The following is a 19511-nucleotide window of genomic DNA, read 5'->3' as shown; positions in this document are numbered from 1 at the left end:
TGCTCAGACTAAATGATCAGTTTATGGTATTGAAGACAGATTAAAAAAAAAAAAAAAAAAAAAAAAAACATGTAAAAAAGGTCTAAATTGCTCAATATACAAACATTATGTGAAGAGAATGGAATGCATTTTATCATGTGTTAGCGACACTTATCTGAATTATGAAATTTCTTTATTATAATTTTAGCCACTTGACTTTTATGTTATAAGTTTGCCTAAAGAGATACTTTCCATTTATTATGAAAAAAGTGTGAATTGATTGATATATGAAAATGATGGAAAGTGAAACTATGTTTTGCACGTAATTGTGCATTATCAACATTTATCTGGAATAATGACATTTCCCAATTTCAGTATTATATACATATATTCATAAAGACTTTTGTTGGCAGATTTAGGGGGTAATATGTTATTTGTTACTGAATATGTGAAAAGTCTGTCTTTCATTATGGAATTTGTTAGTCGGTCTTCATTTTCCTTCCTTGGGGGTTAAGGAAGTGTTTTTTTTTTTGTTTTTTTTTTTTTTAAAGAAAGTTGGGCATGAATGTCAATATGGCTTGGAAGAAGATCGAGTAGATCGAAACATGTTGCCAATAAAACATTTTTCGGGACCCCGGTGGAAGAGTGCGATTCTTTGGTGTTTTCACATAACAGCTTGGCATAATTATATATATATATATATATATATATATATATATATATATATATATATACACACACACACACACACACACACACATAGTTATGGTTAGGAGTTAAAATATACAAAAACTAACGTTTAAAGATCAAATAGGACACCGAAATTCACCAGTTATAGTTTACTGAGCTAACTACAGCTTGCGCCACAGGTATACATTGCTTATGGCCGCACATTTTAAATCACTCATGACAATGGATATGACAATATGCTGTGAGCTTTTCGTACTGGAAGGTATTCAGCAAGGTACAAGTAGGCCCAATTTTCCATAACATCCGTAGCACTAATGGGCGTAACCTTTCACAACAAGCAGATCTGTGATAAAACCCAGATTACGTACATATTGCGCTATTCTTCTACAAGTATGGGAGTTGCATAAGGAAAGTAACACCTCTATAGACATTAATGAGCTCAGCAGCTTATCAAACCCCGAATAATTTTCAAAAACATTATTTATCTTAATGAGATATGCCTGTAAAATCTGCATCAGAGTTTTAAGAGAACGCTTCTAATCTATATGTTAGCCAGTGATAAAGCATGCACTACCAAGCAATATGATCAACACTCCCTAGTATGTAAAAGTACAATACACATTCCTGGAAGGACAAGAACGGTATACACCATTTTAACAATTCTTATAACTATGCTGTGACTTAAACCTTTTAGTAAGCGAGTTACCCATAGAGTTTACATTCCACAACAATCTTTAATGTATCAGACTTTTCACTGAGTGTATGGAAATAAATAGCTTCACTTTAGAAGTCTCCAATTTATATAGAAATAATTGGATTGCACTACACATGAAAAATCTTCAACATAAATATGTTTTGGAAACTTTGAAGTAACCCACAGCCTTGTTGAAACATAAAACTACAACTCACACTGGTTGTGCTCAGTTTCTAGCTTGTTTAAATGAAGTATCGGTTGCTGTAAAACTTAACTGGTGGCTAAAGGGGGCACCATATAACTTGCCATACTTTGAAAAAGGTCATCAATGATCATTGGAGAGGCTGTGATGTCATTTAACATGTTGTGAGTGATGTACTGTTTGAGGTCACAACCAATGAATGGAGAGTGCACAAGTTAAAGATAGCTGATTTAACTATAACTACACAGTGCCAACCATCACTTAAAGAAATTCCACTGCATGAACACTGACAATATGTGGCAAACAGTTTGGTGGTCAACTGTGCCAAACGCTGAAGAGACAAAGTAGAATCATAAAGAGACAGACATTGTAAGTCATCCAGAGCGATTTGTCCACGGCTTGAAGAGTGGCTTTCTGTGAGGTCTTATGACCTCAAACTGCATTGTTACCCTTTGAAATTGAGCTGCTGATTCACAACCTCTCATCTTCAATAACTGAAGAAGGGTGAGGCACACATGCACAAGCTGGCAACACATGAATTAGATTACTTTTTAACGAATTTCATGTCAGAATAAGGAGGGTGTGGTTGAATGAGCTCAAAACCTGAAGCTGTGCTCTTCCTACATGGCTGCAATCCAGGGGGTCCTGTTTCAGAAAGTTCTAAAACACTATAGAAACTCTGTATGCCCTATTCAGCTTTGTGAGGCTAAGTGCATACACAGACTTCAAAGTAAGCCACATGTTCCACTACCAAGAGCCATGAGGCAAAGCACTGTAACCTATAGTTGTATGACATAACCGTATCACAGCTCCCAACATAGCAGAATTAAACCGAGCACCGTGAACATATGTGTATGTGATAAAGGAGCCCTTCAAAGGGCTTTGTTGCTCCTCCTAAGAAGTGTAGTACCAGACAAAATATGTTGGCTATTGGCTTTTTAGCACTTTGATATCAACATTTTTCAACAACCATGTCATAAAGCCAATGTATTTGGCTCACCATTTGCTAGGACAGCACAAGCCTATAAAGTACAGGTGGACTTTTCATAGACAGGCCTTCGGGTAGCTATGCACTCTATAAATGTTCATAACATGAAATGTTTCTTTCCTACCCTTGTGCAGACCAGAGGGTGGTGTAGGGCAACACCTGCAAGGAAAGGATGAGCATCCAGTTTACTCACTAACTCTATACAATTAGGATGATGTTCCATGTAAGAACCGGAACACAGACAGGAAATGAGCACCTTGGAGTACATTTGGAGTTGTGCGTACCGAAGACATACAAGTACAGTTATCTGAATTCACACAGGCAACATTGGCTCTTAAGAAGCAGGCAGCTCTACTCACGACCACATCTTCTCATGAATCATTTATGCCCGGAAGAAGGTACCCAGTAGCAATATAATGCCCTATCGTAACAAAGGTCTAAGGCAACACTTACCACAGGAGGCAGTCTCTAAATCAAAAGACATTTCATCCCATATCATTTTATGTGACCAGTGTCTTCTACCCTGCACTTGTTTCCTTCTGAGTTAACCAAATTCAGGTTTATAGTTCATTTACTGAGTACTGAACTCGGGTACCTTTCAGTGGGATTCTTTTAAATCATGCTAGCTTTCAATGTCAGCTTGAGGAACAAGAGTTACAACCAAGTCAGGAGAAATTTGAATAAAATCTTGATAGGCAGTCTACACCTTGAGGCACAACTTTGTAGACTGCCACTCCACAATACACGTCTTTGACCCAAAAACTGATTCACAATATAGACTTCGCTTTTAGTAATAAATGGCTTGAACAAGACTTCCTTCTTCCAGAGGGGTTCAACAGATATTTTGTCACAAAGATAGCCAAAGGTGTTTTTACTTACTATCAAGCCATCTGGCTGTATAATTTCACATAAGACACACTGTCAGCTTGCCCCTCTGGCCAAATCCAGACAATAAAGAAATCAAAAAAACGAACCTGTAAATTAGATCTAACAATAACAGTCCCTCGTTGATTGTGACACCACCTCCCCCAGAAAATGTTCCTTCATGTCACTGAGAAGTATCTTCTGAATTAACAGCCCTCATTTATAAATGGTTTCCATCTCCAGCAGCCTAAAAACAGCACTCTGTGAACCCAATATTGGCCTACTGTTCATTCATCAATGTTTTCTTCCAAATCTAGCAGAGAGGGCAGAAGACCTTTTCATACCTAATGAATTAACTCTTAATCAAATTCAGGTCTTCTGAAGATCTAAAATTCAGGACATCTCAGAAAACACCAATTAAGATGATGAATTATGCCAAGGATCCCTTTGTGAGCCTCGGTCATAAGATCCAAGCAATAGAGGCCAACCCAACTTGCATTGATTGCTGTACAAATGGTATTGTGTGTTGATTCATGCCCACCATTCAGATGTTACCTCAGGATTCAATTTTAAACAAGACACAGGTTACATGTGGGTGTTACTTAGTGAAGCTACCTTGGCCCTTAACTCTCAAAAGTAAAAGCTATTCTCATTTTCGAGCTTACAAACAAGCTTTGAGCACCACCAGGTGTCATCCCCAGCACTACTGTTACCAACTGATTGTATTGGTGCTTCCACTGAATAGGCAAAAGAGTTTCAGGAATTCTTATGAAAGGACCGTACTACACTCCTCAGTAGAAAACACGTACTCTCGGACGGCAAATACCTGCACATCTATATTTTCAACGTATGCAGTGGATGGTACACACAACATCTCAGCACACGCATGGGCCATTTTTTCCATCCACCATGAGCACCTAAAATAAGTTTCATAAAAATTTTTTTTTTTAATGTTGGTAGTACTCTCCCATGTGTTTCTAGCTTCTAGATGATTCGATTAGTAAACTGGTAATTTGAAAAAGCATTCTTAGAGATGTAGTGGTGTGAAAATGTTTTGTTCTGCTAAGGAGGGACCACATTTACTAAGAACACTGGGTTATGTCTTTTGAATAGCCTGATGCATTATAGGAGTTGTAGTCCTAGCTCACGTGAGATTATTTAACAACACACCTTTAAGCAATGATTTGCAGACGAAAAGCCTAGACCTGGAACTTGGCAACTCTGGAGATAGTGAGTTACGCGGTAACCTACTGTATCGGTAATCCTGCTGGGAAGATGGCAATACATGCCCTCATCTACTCTTCAGTGACTGTAAACACCTCGATGGATTGACCCCTCACAAACAAAATCATTCACTTTTTAGGGGCGAGCGCAAAGTGCTCCATCCGCTGCTGTAATCTCTTTGGGCTTCTAACCACGCCCACTTTAATTGGTTTATGGGCTTGCCTTTTAAAATCTGCCTGCTTTCATTAGTGAAAGGCATGCATACGGCATGCCTTTTTCCGCTGTTTAGCCCTCGAGCGCACTGACCAACTACTGAAGTTGAAGTTAGGCGTCTGAAACTAAACTCGGACAAGACGGAGGTCCTCATCCTCGGATCCACCCCCTCCGCCTGGGACGACTCCTGGTGGCCCACAGCACTAGGAACCCCACCGACACACCACGCTCGCAACCTGGGCTTCATCCTCGACTCCTTCCTCACCTTGTCTAAACAGGTCAACGCAGTTTCCTCCTCCTGCTACAACACACTCCACATGCTCTGCAGAATCTACAAGTGGATCCCGACAGAAACAAGAAGAACAGCAAAAGACCTACTACGCCTCCAACGCATCCAAAACGCCTCTGCCCGACTGATCCTCAACGTACCCCGCCACATCTCCCACCACCTGAGAAACCTTCACTGGCTCCCCGTGGACAAAAGGATCACTTTCAAGCTTCTTACCCACGCTCACAAAGCACTCCACGACACCGGACCAGCCTACCTAAACAACAGACTCAGCTTCTACACCCCCACCCGTCAGCTCCACTCCTCTAACCTCGCCCTCGTCGTCATCCCCCGCATCCGAAGAAAGACCTCTGACGGCAGATCCTTCTTATACCTCGCCGCCAAAACCTGGAACACCCTCCCCACCAACCCGCGACAGACTCAAGACCTACTCACCTTCAGAAGTCTCCTCAAGACCTGGCTCTTCGACCAGTAACACCAGCTCTCCCCCCCTGCCCCCACCACAGCACCTTGAAACCCTCACGGGTACGTAGTGCGCTTTATAAATCCACTGATTGAAAACATATGAGGCTCAATGTTTTCCGTCTGGTTTCTGGACTACTTTTTCATCTTTATTTCATAGCGAGATCTCTCTGGGCAGTAGTCTAGCGCATTGCATGACATCAATCCAGTTATATAGCTAATTGGACTTTTGCCGATAGGTTTCACTGCAAGCTAACTTTTATTTCCCTTTGTGTGTCTGCTTTGCGCTGATGGTGGCCTTCGGTTCGCTAATGTGAAACTTTTACTTTTCAGTTTATATGGCAAGAAAACTCTGGTTAGTTATGTGAAACTGTTTTACTTTAAGTTTTCAATTTATGTGGCAAGCAAAGTCCGGTTAGAAGTTTACAATGCTAATAGCTCTAACTCGAGCAAACGCGAGACCCTTTACATTCCAAATGCTTGTTTTACATGTTACATGCTAACCAAGATAGGGGTTTTGAAACATGCTGCACGTTGACAAAGTTCCAAGTAAGCGAGGAACTAAAGGAAGTGGACGTAACTGGATATGGAAACCCTGAATGGGCCCACGAAGGATAAAAAGGAACTGCCTGCCAACAAGTCAGGCCTGGGAGCTGACGGACATCTCGGCAGCAACTGTTCACATACGAACCACACGGCGCGCACTCTGCGGTGTATGTTTACAAACAACCACACCATGAAACGGAGGCCGCGCATCTCTGGAGCGCGGCACTGCCACACGGGCTGTCCCAACACGGCAAGTCAGAGTCAGGCTTCAGGAGTGTATTTTACAAAGCCTGTGATGATTGGAAGAGGGCACCCGGTCACCATTGTAATCTATGCAAACTGACGGCGAATTCTGATTGGGTGGAAGATAGTGTTTAGCTCTTTATGGAGCTAAAAGAAACACTCGGTTCAGGATTTATTTCATACTCAGTAAGGTGAAAAGAGGGACATGGTTCATGTTGCTAGGTTTCAGTGGTCTTTTGTCAGATTTTCTAAACAATCACTTTGGCCAAATCCATACACGAGAAGCAGGGCATGAGGAACTTAAGGGTTGTGGAAAGTAAGTAATGTGGATTGTTAGGGGTACTTAAAAACGTAATATTTTGTAAAATAAGCACGCTTTGAGAACTTCAAAACAGAGGAGAAAGAAAATGTTTATGTTTTTGCCTGTATCTGCATTGAAAAATCCCAGGTGAAGACAGAAAGACACCCCACTATACCCAACTAAAAGCACTTGTCCCAATTATTTACTGGAAAATACATTAGATGGGTGTAAGACCCCCAAATACCCCCACTCACAACCCCTGAAAAAGGTATGCTGTTTGTCTTCACAAAATTTAACTAGTTGTACGCCTTTTAGCTACGTCTTCCGAGACTTATTACATTAGAGCCCTTTAGCATTTCCCCTCTCTGGGACACCTAAGCACCTTCAATGGGACAAAAACTGAACTCTGTACTGATACTGAAGTGAAATCACTCATGGGGCAACACAACACTGCCTGCAGCTTCTCCCACTGCTACTTGCATCAGTAAACTGAAAGTCAATTATGCTGTGAGAGGTCAAGGAAGAACAGGCTTCTCTGTATACATGCAATTTCTTACAGCTATTTTATGTGTAAGAGCCTGGCAGAAACCAGTCATCTAAATTGATCAGTCATACCTAACCAGGATTAACACCGTGAAAATCTTCTAACCCAAGGGTTTCTTAGGGGCTGAACAAACACCACAACCTTTGCTTTCTATGATAAATCATCAGATTAAATGTAGAAAAATACCATCTATAGACTTTGGCACAGAGTAACAAAATCCCACCCTTTTAAAGGTCTACTGGCTTTATGCTTTCATTAGGGCTCCCGGGTTTATGTTTTTTTTTTTTTTTTTTAACATTTCTGTCTGGATTTATCCATATATTCAATTTTTTGTCCCCTTACTGTTATTTATCAACATTATTTTATGAGAATAAATGGAGTCAGTAAACAATACGTCTCAACTTATTTTTCAACTAATTGAAGCTGCCTGTTACAATTTCACCAATTATGACAAAATACTCCACGCACTGGTAAATATTAGCATTAGAAAAATAAGTATAACATACGGCTGTATTTGAGGAAATCTCATCCTGATTTTTGATTCTCCTTATCTGCTCAGCTGTTGGCCTGTGGAGAGCCACAATTTTCTATATTTTTCCACTTTTTAAAATAAATATAGACAGGAAACTCACTGTTTCCTGCCTATGTTTATCTGCAATAAAAAAAAAAAAAAAAAAAATTTTAAACCTGGAGCACTAGTCAAAATTAATAATTCAGACCAACGGCACATAAGTGTATCTATCCCAAGGGTACCCCAATGAGTTAATCATGCCTCTATCATTGGATTGTATCAAAAACTAGCTCAGGCCTACTGTACTGATCATAAGGTTTCCCACAATGATCAAGTACACAGTCTTAAAATTACAAATATATACAAATGGAACAACTACATACAATCCCACCTAAAAGGGCCTGTCTAGGAAGATCACAGTACAAATATTCTACCCTCCGAGACGGTCAGTGGGACACTCAACACCAAACTCTGCGATCCCTAATGAAATCCACAATAACCCATGTAACAAAATACCTTTCTACGGGCTTTAACGCAGGGTAATAACAAATCCACCCATCAAGGCCTACTGGCTTTAACATGGGCTTTTCACACTGAGTAAGTCAGGTCTATGCCTTTGTCATAACCTTTGATACTAAACAGATCAGAACTAACTATGGCCTCTGACAACATTTCCTAGCAAACCAATCAGACCTATAGCATTTACAATAGGCTTGTCACCAAAACCACATCAGGCCTACTGTAGCTAGAGTAAACATTCCCACCATACAACAATCAGTCATAGAATTAAAAATGCACAAAGTTACTGTTAGCAAAAGAACACACAAACCCTCCTAGAAGGGCCCAACAAGGATCATCACAATGAAAATTACAGTCATGTTGCATACCCTAAAGAAAGGACTTAGAAGGATCCTCACATGGCAAATCTTCTATCACCAGGGTTTGTCAGGGTGTAAACAACACCCTTTTCAACTATGTTAATCTATAAGATTCAATGTAACAAAATGTCTGCTTCAATGTAGCACAATACAACGCCTCAATTAAAAGGTCTATTGCCTTCAGTACATGTTTTTTCCATAATAAATAAGTTACACTTACTACATCTGTTGCAGCTTTCCATAGTAACAAGATCAGACTTATGGCATCTGACATAGCATTTCACAACGAACCAATGAAGTCTAAAATCGTAATCACAGGATTATCACACTCTGCAGCTATGGCCTATCTATAGTATAAGTTTTCTCATAATGCAACCATCAGGCCTACAGTCAAATTAGCAAGTATGTCTAAAATTGGCACTACGGAACTCAACCCCTCCTAAAAATGTTTTTGCCACGGGGAAAACGGATAAATCAATGACAAACCCCTTTCCAACAACTTTAATCTGTGAGGTATCATAAAAGATAACACCTGCTTTGAGGGGTAAACAAGCCACCCTTAAATGCATATTGCATCCATATCATACTTTTCATAATTAATGTCAGCCCTACAGCCTTTAAGATGACTTGTCATAAGACACAATCAAGCCTCTTGCCTACATCATTAGGTTGTCACCATAAGCAAGTAATGGAAAAACTCAAATACAAACAATCTTTTCCAGTGGAAGCACACAATCGCCCACCCAATCCAATGCTGCACTCAAGAAAATCAACAAGTGGGCAGAACCAAAGCACCGATCAGTGGTCCTTACGAAAGGTATTTGATCACCTAAGGTCAGGAACAACTGCACTATCAAGCCAGAACTAAAAATGAAGGGCCTGTATTATGAGTGCAGCACTTGATCACAGACCCCGCCACTGATGGGGGCCAAGGTTGACATCTCTCTGTGCCTACGTTTCTGCGTGGTGAACAGGCTCGCGGAGGCCACCACTTCCATGCACACCTCCACCTGCCCCCATGCCTTATCAAGGACACTGTCTCCAATATTCAGTCTTAAAACTCACTCCACCATCCCTAGTTTCACGTAAAAAAAAAAAAAAAAAAAAAAACACACACACACCACAATCGCCACCTCAAGCCAAACCCAACCACTCGGTTTTAAACATATACGTTACTCGTGTCACAAGCCACTTTTCTCCACCTCATCACTTCTTCTGCACTCTCACAACCATTATTCCTCCTTCAAATCTGCCTCTGTCGCCCTTGCCAGTCCCAAGCCCATCTCATTCCCAGTCTTCACCTGTCCTTCCATACCGTCCCCCAGCCTCACCCTTTCCTTCTGTTTATCTGGAAAGGATAAGAATAGTTGGAAAAAGAACCCCGAGGACATTACAGTGTACCAAAAAAGAATCAAATGTGATATAAATGACAGTGGGATTTACAAACAATCAGTAAACTATATTGCACGTGTGGTTAGAAGAGGAAATTCGTGGGATTTCACATTTCTGATACACTAAAAGCATTCTGAAGCTCGTTTGGAAAAAGTGGGGTCCATACAATACTTAAACTCAAGAACTGACACCGACTATTGTCCGTGCACCACATCAAACATAACTGCTTTCACAGGACTGTTTATTGTCCACTTTAGGCAAACAAACGCGAACAGTGATCTGATATTTCAGAAACCAGAATCCAGTGAAACAGACTCTCTTATTGCGTTCGAGTAGCACAATCTACTTGAAGATATACTGGGGTCATTTTGGTATTTTTGAAGGAGGTAACATTTTAATAAACACTTAAAGGGACCGGTGAAGTCAGTCTCAATGGATCAGGTAATAAATGTCCTAACTGGAGTACAAATCCTGAAAGAAAGATTAAAAAGCGGGGTCCTGTTTGAAGCGCTAGAGCTGCAAGCAAAAGCTCCCTTTATTTCTCTCCATTCGGAAGCCCCCGGTGACAGTCAGTTTCTTTACGATGTAATTACTAATAGGTGTATCGAGAGACAGTCAAGCAAGTGAGCTATGCTTTAAAGATGAAACAAAAGACACGTGGGATATGGTCATATTTACAGGGAGCGAGACTAATCGTGCAGCAGGGTGCAGAACAGCTTTAATAGGCACCACGGCCAATTTATGGACTTCGCTGAAATGGGGCATTAGTATACAATCAAACCCACACCATCCTCACACCGCATTTTACAGAGCCCAGGACTTTAGCTGGTCCAAAATGCCTACAAGTCCCAGAATGCAAAGTTGCAAAGAGCTACTCCGGAACCGGATTCGAGGGCACTGTTCTTCCTAGACATAGTCATCCTCCTTTTTAGTATCTCGCCCCTTCCTTCAGTCTCACAACCCTCCCTCCAAGAACCGAATTTCCTTGTTTCACATTAATAAATTCCCACATCTCTTCCTAACTAAAAACAAGGACGACCCCACTTAATTCCAGAGAGCAGCCACTCCTCCTGTCGCACATATCAGTGTCCCGAGTTTCACACCCCTCTCATCCTTAAGGTCTTTCCTGTGCATCCCAGGAATGCTTCCGTCTAGAGTGGCTTCTTTCCACGCGCAGGAGTATAGACGGCAAAATAACCGAGCAAGTGAGCAGAGCATGCGGGCACGCCGGTGGCCTTCCGTTGTGGATTTTTTTCAAAACTCCCGGAGGGTATGCGGGGGCGTAGCTTGGTCAGTATACGTTTTTTTTTTGGGGGGGAGGGGCGGCGGCGCCTTGTTAGGAGCTTCAGATTTCGCAACCATTAGGAGCAGGAAATGAGGGGGACTTAATGGGCAGTGTCAAGGGAGGCAGTGGGGATTGTTAGCAGTACTGAAAACAAAGTATATTGGAAAATAGCCACCATTTATTAACAACTTCAAAAAAAGAGGCGAGAGAGAACGGGGTGTGTGTTAGTCTGTGCGCATATAAAATTCCCAGGTGAAATCCGACAAACACCTCACCAACTGAAAGCACCCGTTTACAAACTATTTACTACAGAATACATTTATTGAGGGGGTGTAACGCCCCAACCCTCCCCCTCGCCCCTTTGAAGTTACGCCCAGGGAAGCGGGGAGGACACAGTCGGACATGGGGGGATGTCTCAAGGGAGAACCTCCGGTAAGGGGGGGCGGGGTGCGCATAGGCGACAGCTCAGGCGGGCAGAGCGGGGGTGAGAGTAACATTTCCTCACCCTTCCATGTCTCCGGCTGCTCCGCAGGCTCTGGTTGTTGGCTACGGATCCTCTCTCCTCAAGCACAGATCGTCTGTCTCTCACTCCGAGCTGTAGAAGAAGAGAGCCCTGGAGCCGCGCCCTCCCTCCGGGAGGAGCTAGAGAGCCGGTCCTCCCACGCGTCACTAGAAGGAGCCCCCTCTGCTTGAGGCAAAGCATTGGAGTCCCACCCTTCTACTTCCTCGAAAACATTCTTGATAAATCCTGAAGGCTCAGGTTTCTTCCCCCAGCAGACTCCACAGAGACCGCCTGCCAAGCCTATCCGATGCCCAACAATGCAGGGTGTTTTCTGGCTTGTCAGGCGCCCAGCTTCAGAATAGACCTTATGTTATAACTAGAGTTCAACACCCAGTCCTGGTACAGTCGCCCACAACGCGTCGCATTCTTGGGCTTGCAATATTTCTTTTAACGTTACACATATGAGCAAAAAACATAAATCACAATATGCGAAACAGAGCAATGGGCATTGCTAGCGCGCCTGGTCCTTAGTAAGTAAAACTTACAAGGGGACGCGCACAGGTCAATGAACCCTTTGATTCGCTTGGAGTATCATCAATAATCAATACAAGAATCAATAAGCAAAACATTAATCATCAGTGAATAGCGTCAACATCTCACTATAACCCCAAATCAATTATACGTTTTATCAAATGTATTTCCCTATTTGTTACAATGCTAGGTCATAAGGTTAATTTAAACTTTATTCAATTCACTCAAGATTCAAGATTAACTCATTAGTGACCACCAATAACATAACCTAATCAGTACTTCAGGAAACATGCCTTCTAATGCCTAAACATAAGCCAATAAAGAAGACTATGTTAACATGAATAGCAGAGTTCAGCAAATCAGTCCATCAATCATTTGCTACCTTATACGTCAACGTCTCAGAATAGGAACCCTACCTAACCCAGATTAGCATTACATGTGGGACTTCATGCGAAAACAGTTTAGAACATGAATTTAGAAAAATATCTAGCTAGAAGTAAAAAAAACTATAAACAGCGCGGTTGGTAACTAGAAAGAAAAGGCACAAAAATTAAATCAGTCACATTGTCATAGCTACCTATCCACCATATGGATCAGCAACAAAGTCAGTCTTCGTCTTCAGCAACGCATCAGGCTCTCAAGAGCATGAACCCAATGACAGAATCTCGCATCAAATTCAGCGAAAGGTCTCTCCCGATCATCTGCCTCTAAAATCTCCCCATCAGTTCTGAAGTTTTTCTCCTTTGTCATGACATTATATTAAAGTTTCTCATACTATCCCCCAAATCCTAATTGGTCAATTAGTCACCATATATGATGCTGCCCAATACATTCAGCTCTTCAAATCTATGAATTCTAATATTGCGCCGTTCTCAGGGTGTCGATTGGTTCACTGTATGATGTCCTCATCATCCGGCTCATTGGGTATCGAAAATGTTGCATCTTTTTCTCCAGTCAGTGTCTCAATTGTTCAAGTCCTGGGAAAGTACATCTCATCTGCTTTACACAGTCCTTGATGCAATTTTGATTCCATCAGCTCCTGTCCGTTGGTTCATTGCAGAAAATTCTAGCTAAGCAAATTTTATTAACACAAGTGGTTCAGGGTCAGTTCAACACATCAGCTTTCTACATTGCATGATTATTCAGCTTCTGCGTGAGGCCTGGCCAAACTAGGCCACAACTTCGGTTAAGTTAACTATACAATATAATGCAAAACATACGTTATATAGCTCAATATGACATGTTACTACATTTTTATTACGCATTTGCAATATTTCACGCATGTTTAATCATCTTAGTATAACTCATGTAAGTTGGTAGCCACTCTTCGTGGGCACATTTTCAAATGTGCTTTATTATTTTTTTCTACATAACATTTTCTCTACATTTTATTATTATTATTCAAAATGCATAAATAATTTTAATTAACATATCTGCATCAGCAGCATCAATGGTTAAAGGTGTTTAATGGGAAACGTGGACAGTTTAGGAAGTTTGGAACTGCAGTACATTATTAGAAAAGTACTCCAAAGAGTTCATAAAAGACATCCAATTAACTATCAGTCCTCTTCATTACTCCTGGTCCTGTATGTTTTATTCTCATTATTACACTCCCTTCCCCCTCATTGGGACGGCCTTCTTAGGTTAAGGCTTGGTGTTTCAGGATGCAAGAATGCAGGCCAGGACAGCCCCTGAGATGCCTAGATGGGTGGCCAGGGGAGTCGCCGCAGTATTCTTTCGCTTACCGAGTGGATGGAGGTGGCACTCCTCCTGCATAAGTAATTAATGGGATAATGATTTACAGCACTAGGGGTCACTACCCCCATGTTCCCTGTCCTCATCATTTAATCATTTATATGGTGCATCGTATCACCCAGAAGGACTCCAGGGCAACTCCGCATCTGGTTTCCATTGACTTTGAGGTGGAAAGTGGGAGCCTGACTCTCTGGGTTTAGCCGGTGTGGAAGGAGCGGATCCACTCCAGGACTTTGCTGCAGATGCTGGAGTTGTGTAGTCTGGTGCACAAGGTAGTATGGGAGAGGGTGTCGAAGGCTGCAGAGAGGTCGAGGCAGTAGTCGCACCATGGTCCAGTAGGGTGCGGATGTCATCTGTGGCTGCTAGGAGTGCGGTTTTGGTGCTGTGGTTGCTTCTGAATCCGGATTGGGAGGGGTCGAGGATGTGGTTGGTCGCAGAGGTCATGGGAGGGTGGGATGTCTGTGCCGGATTTAGTGAATGCCTTGGCTATGGTGAAAAGTTCCTTGCTGTCATGTGCGTGGGTGTTGATTAGCTCCTGAATGGCTGATTTTCTAGTCGTTCTGATGAGCCGGTGGTGTGTGACAGCGTATTTGAAGGTTTTGTGGTCTGTTAAGCTCTTACTGCTTGTTCACTTTCTCTCGAGTCATCTGCATGCGCTCTTGGATTCTTGGGGGTCGGTGGAGATCTAGCTGGATCTCCTGTGGTATCAAGTGCCGCCAGGTTTCCTTAGGGGGGCTAGGGTGTTGGCGCAATCAGTGATCCACTGGTGGAGGTTGTGGCTGAGGCGTTGGTGTCTGCAGTGTCTAGTGGTGGGGAGTGGCAGAGCACGACGGTGAGCTGGGCTTCGGTGACCTTGGTCCAGTTCCTGCGAGGGGGCGGTGGGCATGATGCCATTCGACCGTCTTGGTGAAGGAGAACTGGACGCAGTGGTGGTAGGCCAATAGAGTTCAGAGGTGTGTGAGAAGGACATGCAGGTTCTGGCAGAGAAGACATGGTTGAAGGTCTGTCCTGTTGAGTGCGTGGGGAGGTTGACCAGTTGCTTGAGTCCGAGAGTGGTGAGGTTCTCCGTGAGGGTAGAGGTGTTTGAGTCGCTGTGGTTGTTGAGGTGAAAGTTGAGGTCACCAATGAGTATGTAGTCTGTTGAGGTGAGGGCATGGGGAACAATGAAGTCGGCCAGTGCTTTGCTGAAGGGTGGGCAGGGTCCGGGGGGCTGGGGGTCTGAAGATGAGGGTGCCATGGAGGGTGGTGTTTGTATTAGTTTGGATCTGAAAGTTCAGGTGTTCAGCGACAGGGGTCTGGGCATCAACGCTGGTCGTGAGGCAGGGTGAGTTTTTGTGAACGATGGCAACACCTCCTCCTGGTCGGTTGACGCAGTCTTGAAGTATGATCTTGTAGCCGTCAGAGATGACAGTGGCGTTGTCCAGTGTGGAAGAGGTGTTAATCCAGGTATCCGTGAAGAAGGCGTCGTCTGGGTGATGGAGGTCCCAAATTTCTATTGCATGCTTGATGAAGGAGCAAGTGTTGAGTAGTATGCATTTGAGGTGTCGGGGTGGTCCAGCGGGGGGAGGTTTAGGGTGCAAGAACAGGTGAAGGTGCAGTTGCGGCAGGAGAACGGGCCATGAGTGTCCTTGAGCGAGGTGTGGTGGCAGGCGTTGGAAACTCCGGTGTGTTGAGGGCGTGCAGGGTGCTGGCATTGTATCGATGGATGGAGCAGGAACCAGGGTCCATGGCGCTGTGCGTGGTCCAGGCACTGCCGGGCGCAGGCCACCAGTAAGAAGTGGCAGGAGATGGGCGGGGTAGCTCAGCTGGGAGGCGGGTGGGTGGGAAAACACAGGGCTGGGAGGGGGCGGGGCTTCAGGGGCAGCAGCAGCGGAGGCACAGGGATTGAAGGAAAGGAGTAAAATGAGGCAAAAAGAGTAAAAAGGCAGAAAGAAGGGCAAAGAGCAAAAAGACAGAGAAAGGCAGAAGGCAGCAGAGAGAGACAGACAGAAGGCAACCACTAGGCCACCATGGATGAGGCACAGGCAGGAGCCTGCAGGTGGAGGAGGGCCTCAAACACATCGAGCCAGGCAGGCTCAGAGGGTGAAGGGCAGCAGCAGCAACAGGTGGAGCTACTTGGGGGAGCGATGCAAACGCTGACCAGAGGTCAGCGAATTCACCCCTTTACCACGCAGTGGTCGCCATTAGGATGGGGAGGGATATAGGAGGAGTCGCTAAGCTGGGAGGCGGGAGGGTGGGAAAACACGGTGCTAGGGGGGTGCAGGGGTAGCAGCGGCAGGGGAGGTGTGGGTATCAGAGAAAGGGAGGAAAATGAGGTAAAAGAAGTAAAATACAGAAAGAAAGCCAAAAAAACAAAAGGCAGAGAAAGGGCACAGAAAGGCAAAAAGCAGCAGAGAGTGAAAGAGACATAAGGCAACCACTAGGCCACCAGGGATGCGGTGCAAGCAGGATCCTGCTGGTGGAGGAAGGCCTCGAAGACACTGAGCCAGGCAGGCTCAGAGGGCAATGGGTGGCAGTAGCACCATGTGGAGCTGCACAGGGTGAGTGATGCAAATGCTGACCCCTTCATTACCTATAAAGAATACCTAAGCATTTTGACGCCTTCATCATGTACTTACAAATCATCTTTCATGTTTAAACCAAGTGATTTATTGAATGGACTTCAACAATATTTCAAGAAAGCAATGCTGAATATAACACACAAACTCAAAAATTCATGTTTTCGTTCAAGACATTTTTGGAACCTATAATGTCTGTCAAAGGTATTAATTAGGAAACACCAAGCAGCTGCCTTACACATCTTATTCAACGGAACCCCACAGATCTCTGCCCAAGAGCCTGATATTTTCCTTGTTGAGTGACCTTGTATCCCTGATGGAGCTGGGACCTGTGCTAAGGAATACGCTATAGCTATCTCAGCTCTGATATTTCTACTGATGGAATCTGGAGAGCCTTTCATCCATGGCTTGTGATGCCAAACATGCCAAACAAAGTTGTTGTTAAGCATGACACAATTTTCCATTTCTCAAACTACTAAGTACTTCTAGAAACAAATATATTGTGGAAGGAACCAGTCTTATCTTCTGAGGTTTTTAATGATTTATTATCAATTGGTTGGAGTGCAAATTAATTGTTGTGTATTAATAATGATGTATCATAGAATTTCTTGGTTTTAGCTACCTGTTTAAAAAGATCTTTACATTTTATTGTCAGCCTTGAAAAAGTCTTGAGGTGAGGATGAAACACATGTCAGCTGAATCCTTCAGGTGACCAAGATCATCAACGTGTTTGAATTTTTGATTGTTTGCTATGAGGAATCATGTATTGCTGTTCATGTGTTTATTGTATGTTTTGTAAAAAAACAAAAATCATTTTGGCATCATTGTTTGATTCCTTATTGATATCTTTTGCAGTGATTATATCACACATTATTATATGTGTTATCATTATATGCTCTTGGAGTATTATGTATTGATCAAGTATTACAATAGTTAGGAGTGCTCTGCTACTTCTTCTTTTCTAATTGGTTTCAGCAGAAGTTTCTCTGCTTAAAACATCTACATCCTGGCAATGGATGTTTGGTAGTGTGTTCAGCACCATCATGAAACTATCAGGGAAACTATATACAAGCAATAGGTCACTGTTGCCGTTTTTCAAGTTTAACCCCTTCGCTGCCAGGCCTTTTCCCCCTCCTGTGCCGGGCCTTTTTTTGCCTATTTGGGGCAGTTCGCGCTTAGGCCCTCATAACTTTTTGTCCACATAAGCTAACCAAGCCAAATTTGCGTCCTTTTTTTCCAACATCCTAGGGATTCTAGAGGTACCCAGACTTTGTGGGTTCCCTTGAAGGAGGCCAAGAAATTGGCCAAAATACAGTGAAAATTTCGTTTTTTTCAAAAAAATTGGAAAAAGTGGCTGCAGAAGAAGGCTTGTGGTTTTTCCCCTGAAAATGGCATCAACAAAGGGTTTGCGGTGCTAAACTCAGCAGCTTCCCAGCTTTCAGGAACAGGCAGACTTGAATCAGAAAACCCAATTTTTCAACACAATTTTGGCATTTTACTGGGGCATACCCCATTTGTGCAATTTTTTGTGCTTTCAGACTCCTTCCAGTCAGTGACAGGAATGGTCATGAAACCAATGCTGGATCCCAGAAACCTAAACATTTCTGAAAAGTAGACAAAATTCTGAATTCAGCAAGGGGTCATTTGTGTAGATCCTACAAGGGTTTCCTACAGAAAATAACAGCTGAAAAAGAAAAATATTGAAATTGAGGTGAAAAAACCATCAATTTTTCTCTACGTTTTACTCTGTAACTTTTCCCTGCAATGTCAGATTATCGAAAGCAATATACCGTTACGTCTGCTGGACTCCTCTGGTTGCGGGGATATATAGGGCTTGTAGGTTCATCAAGAAACCGAGGAACCCAGAGCCAATAAATGAGCTGCACCCTGCAGTGCGTTTTCATTCTATACCGGGTATACAGCAATTCATTTGCTGAAATATAAGGAGTAAAAAATTGCTATCAAGAAAACCTTTGCATTTCCAAAAAGGGCACAAGATAAGGTGTTGAGGAGCAGTGGTTATTTGCACATCTCTGAATTCCGGGGTGACCATAGTAGCACGTGAATTACAGGGAATTTCTCAAATAGATGTCTTTTTTACACACACTCCTATATTTGGAAGGAAAAAATGTAGAGAAAGACAAGGGGCAATAGTACTTGTTTTGCTAATCTATGTTCCCCCAAGTCTCCCGATAAAAATGGTACCTCACTTGTGTGGGTAGGCCTAGCACCCGCGACAGGATATGCCCCAAAACACAACATGGACACATCACAGAAAACAGAGCTGTTTTTAGCAAAGTGACTACCTGTAGATTTTGGCCTCTAGCTCAGCCGCCACCTAGGGAAACCTACCAAACCTGTGCATTTCTGAAATCTAGAGACCTAGGGGAATCCAAGGAGGGGTGACTTGTGTGGCTCGGACCAGGTTCTGTTACCCAGAATCCTTTGCAAACCTCAAAATTTGGCTAAAAAAACACATGTTCCTCACATTTCTGTGGCAGAAAGTTATGGAATCTGAGAGGAGCCACAAATTTCCTTCCACCCAGCGTTCCCCCACGTCTCCCGATAAAAATGATACCTCACTTGTGTGGGTAGGCCTAGCGCCCGCGACAGGATATACCCCAAAACACAACGTGGACATATCACAGAAAACAGAGCTGTTTTTAGCAAAGTGACTACCTGTAGATTTTGGCCTCTAGCTCAGCCGCCACCTAGGGAAACCTACCAAACCTGTGCATTTCTGAAAACTAGAGACCTAGGGGAATCCAAGGAGGGGTGACTTGCGGGGCTCGGACCAGGTTCTGTTACCCAGAATCCTTTGCAAACCTCAAAATTTCGCTAAAAAAACACATGTTCCTCA

At 43.1% G+C, this 19511-nt stretch overlaps 1 protein-coding gene across 1 annotated transcript in view; it reads right to left on the bottom strand.

Annotated features, from left to right (window-relative positions):
- LOC138258979 (protein SSUH2 homolog) overlaps positions 1–11938 on the bottom strand; it is a 257887-nt gene extending 245949 nt beyond the window's left edge. The window contains exon 1 of the mRNA XM_069206339.1: positions 11811–11938. Coding sequence (XP_069062440.1) covers positions 11811–11818 — 8 coding nt within the window. The 5' untranslated portion in view covers positions 11819–11938. The remainder of the gene's footprint in view (positions 1–11810) is intronic.
- Positions 11939–19511: the final 7573 nt, after the last annotated feature.

This window comes from Pleurodeles waltl, chromosome 9 (assembly GCF_031143425.1).
Source record: "Pleurodeles waltl isolate 20211129_DDA chromosome 9, aPleWal1.hap1.20221129, whole genome shotgun sequence".
Lineage (NCBI taxonomy): Eukaryota > Metazoa > Chordata > Amphibia > Caudata > Salamandridae > Pleurodeles > Pleurodeles waltl.
The sequence above is the reverse complement of the archived record's forward strand: the minus strand, read 5'-3'. Positions and strand labels throughout refer to the sequence as shown.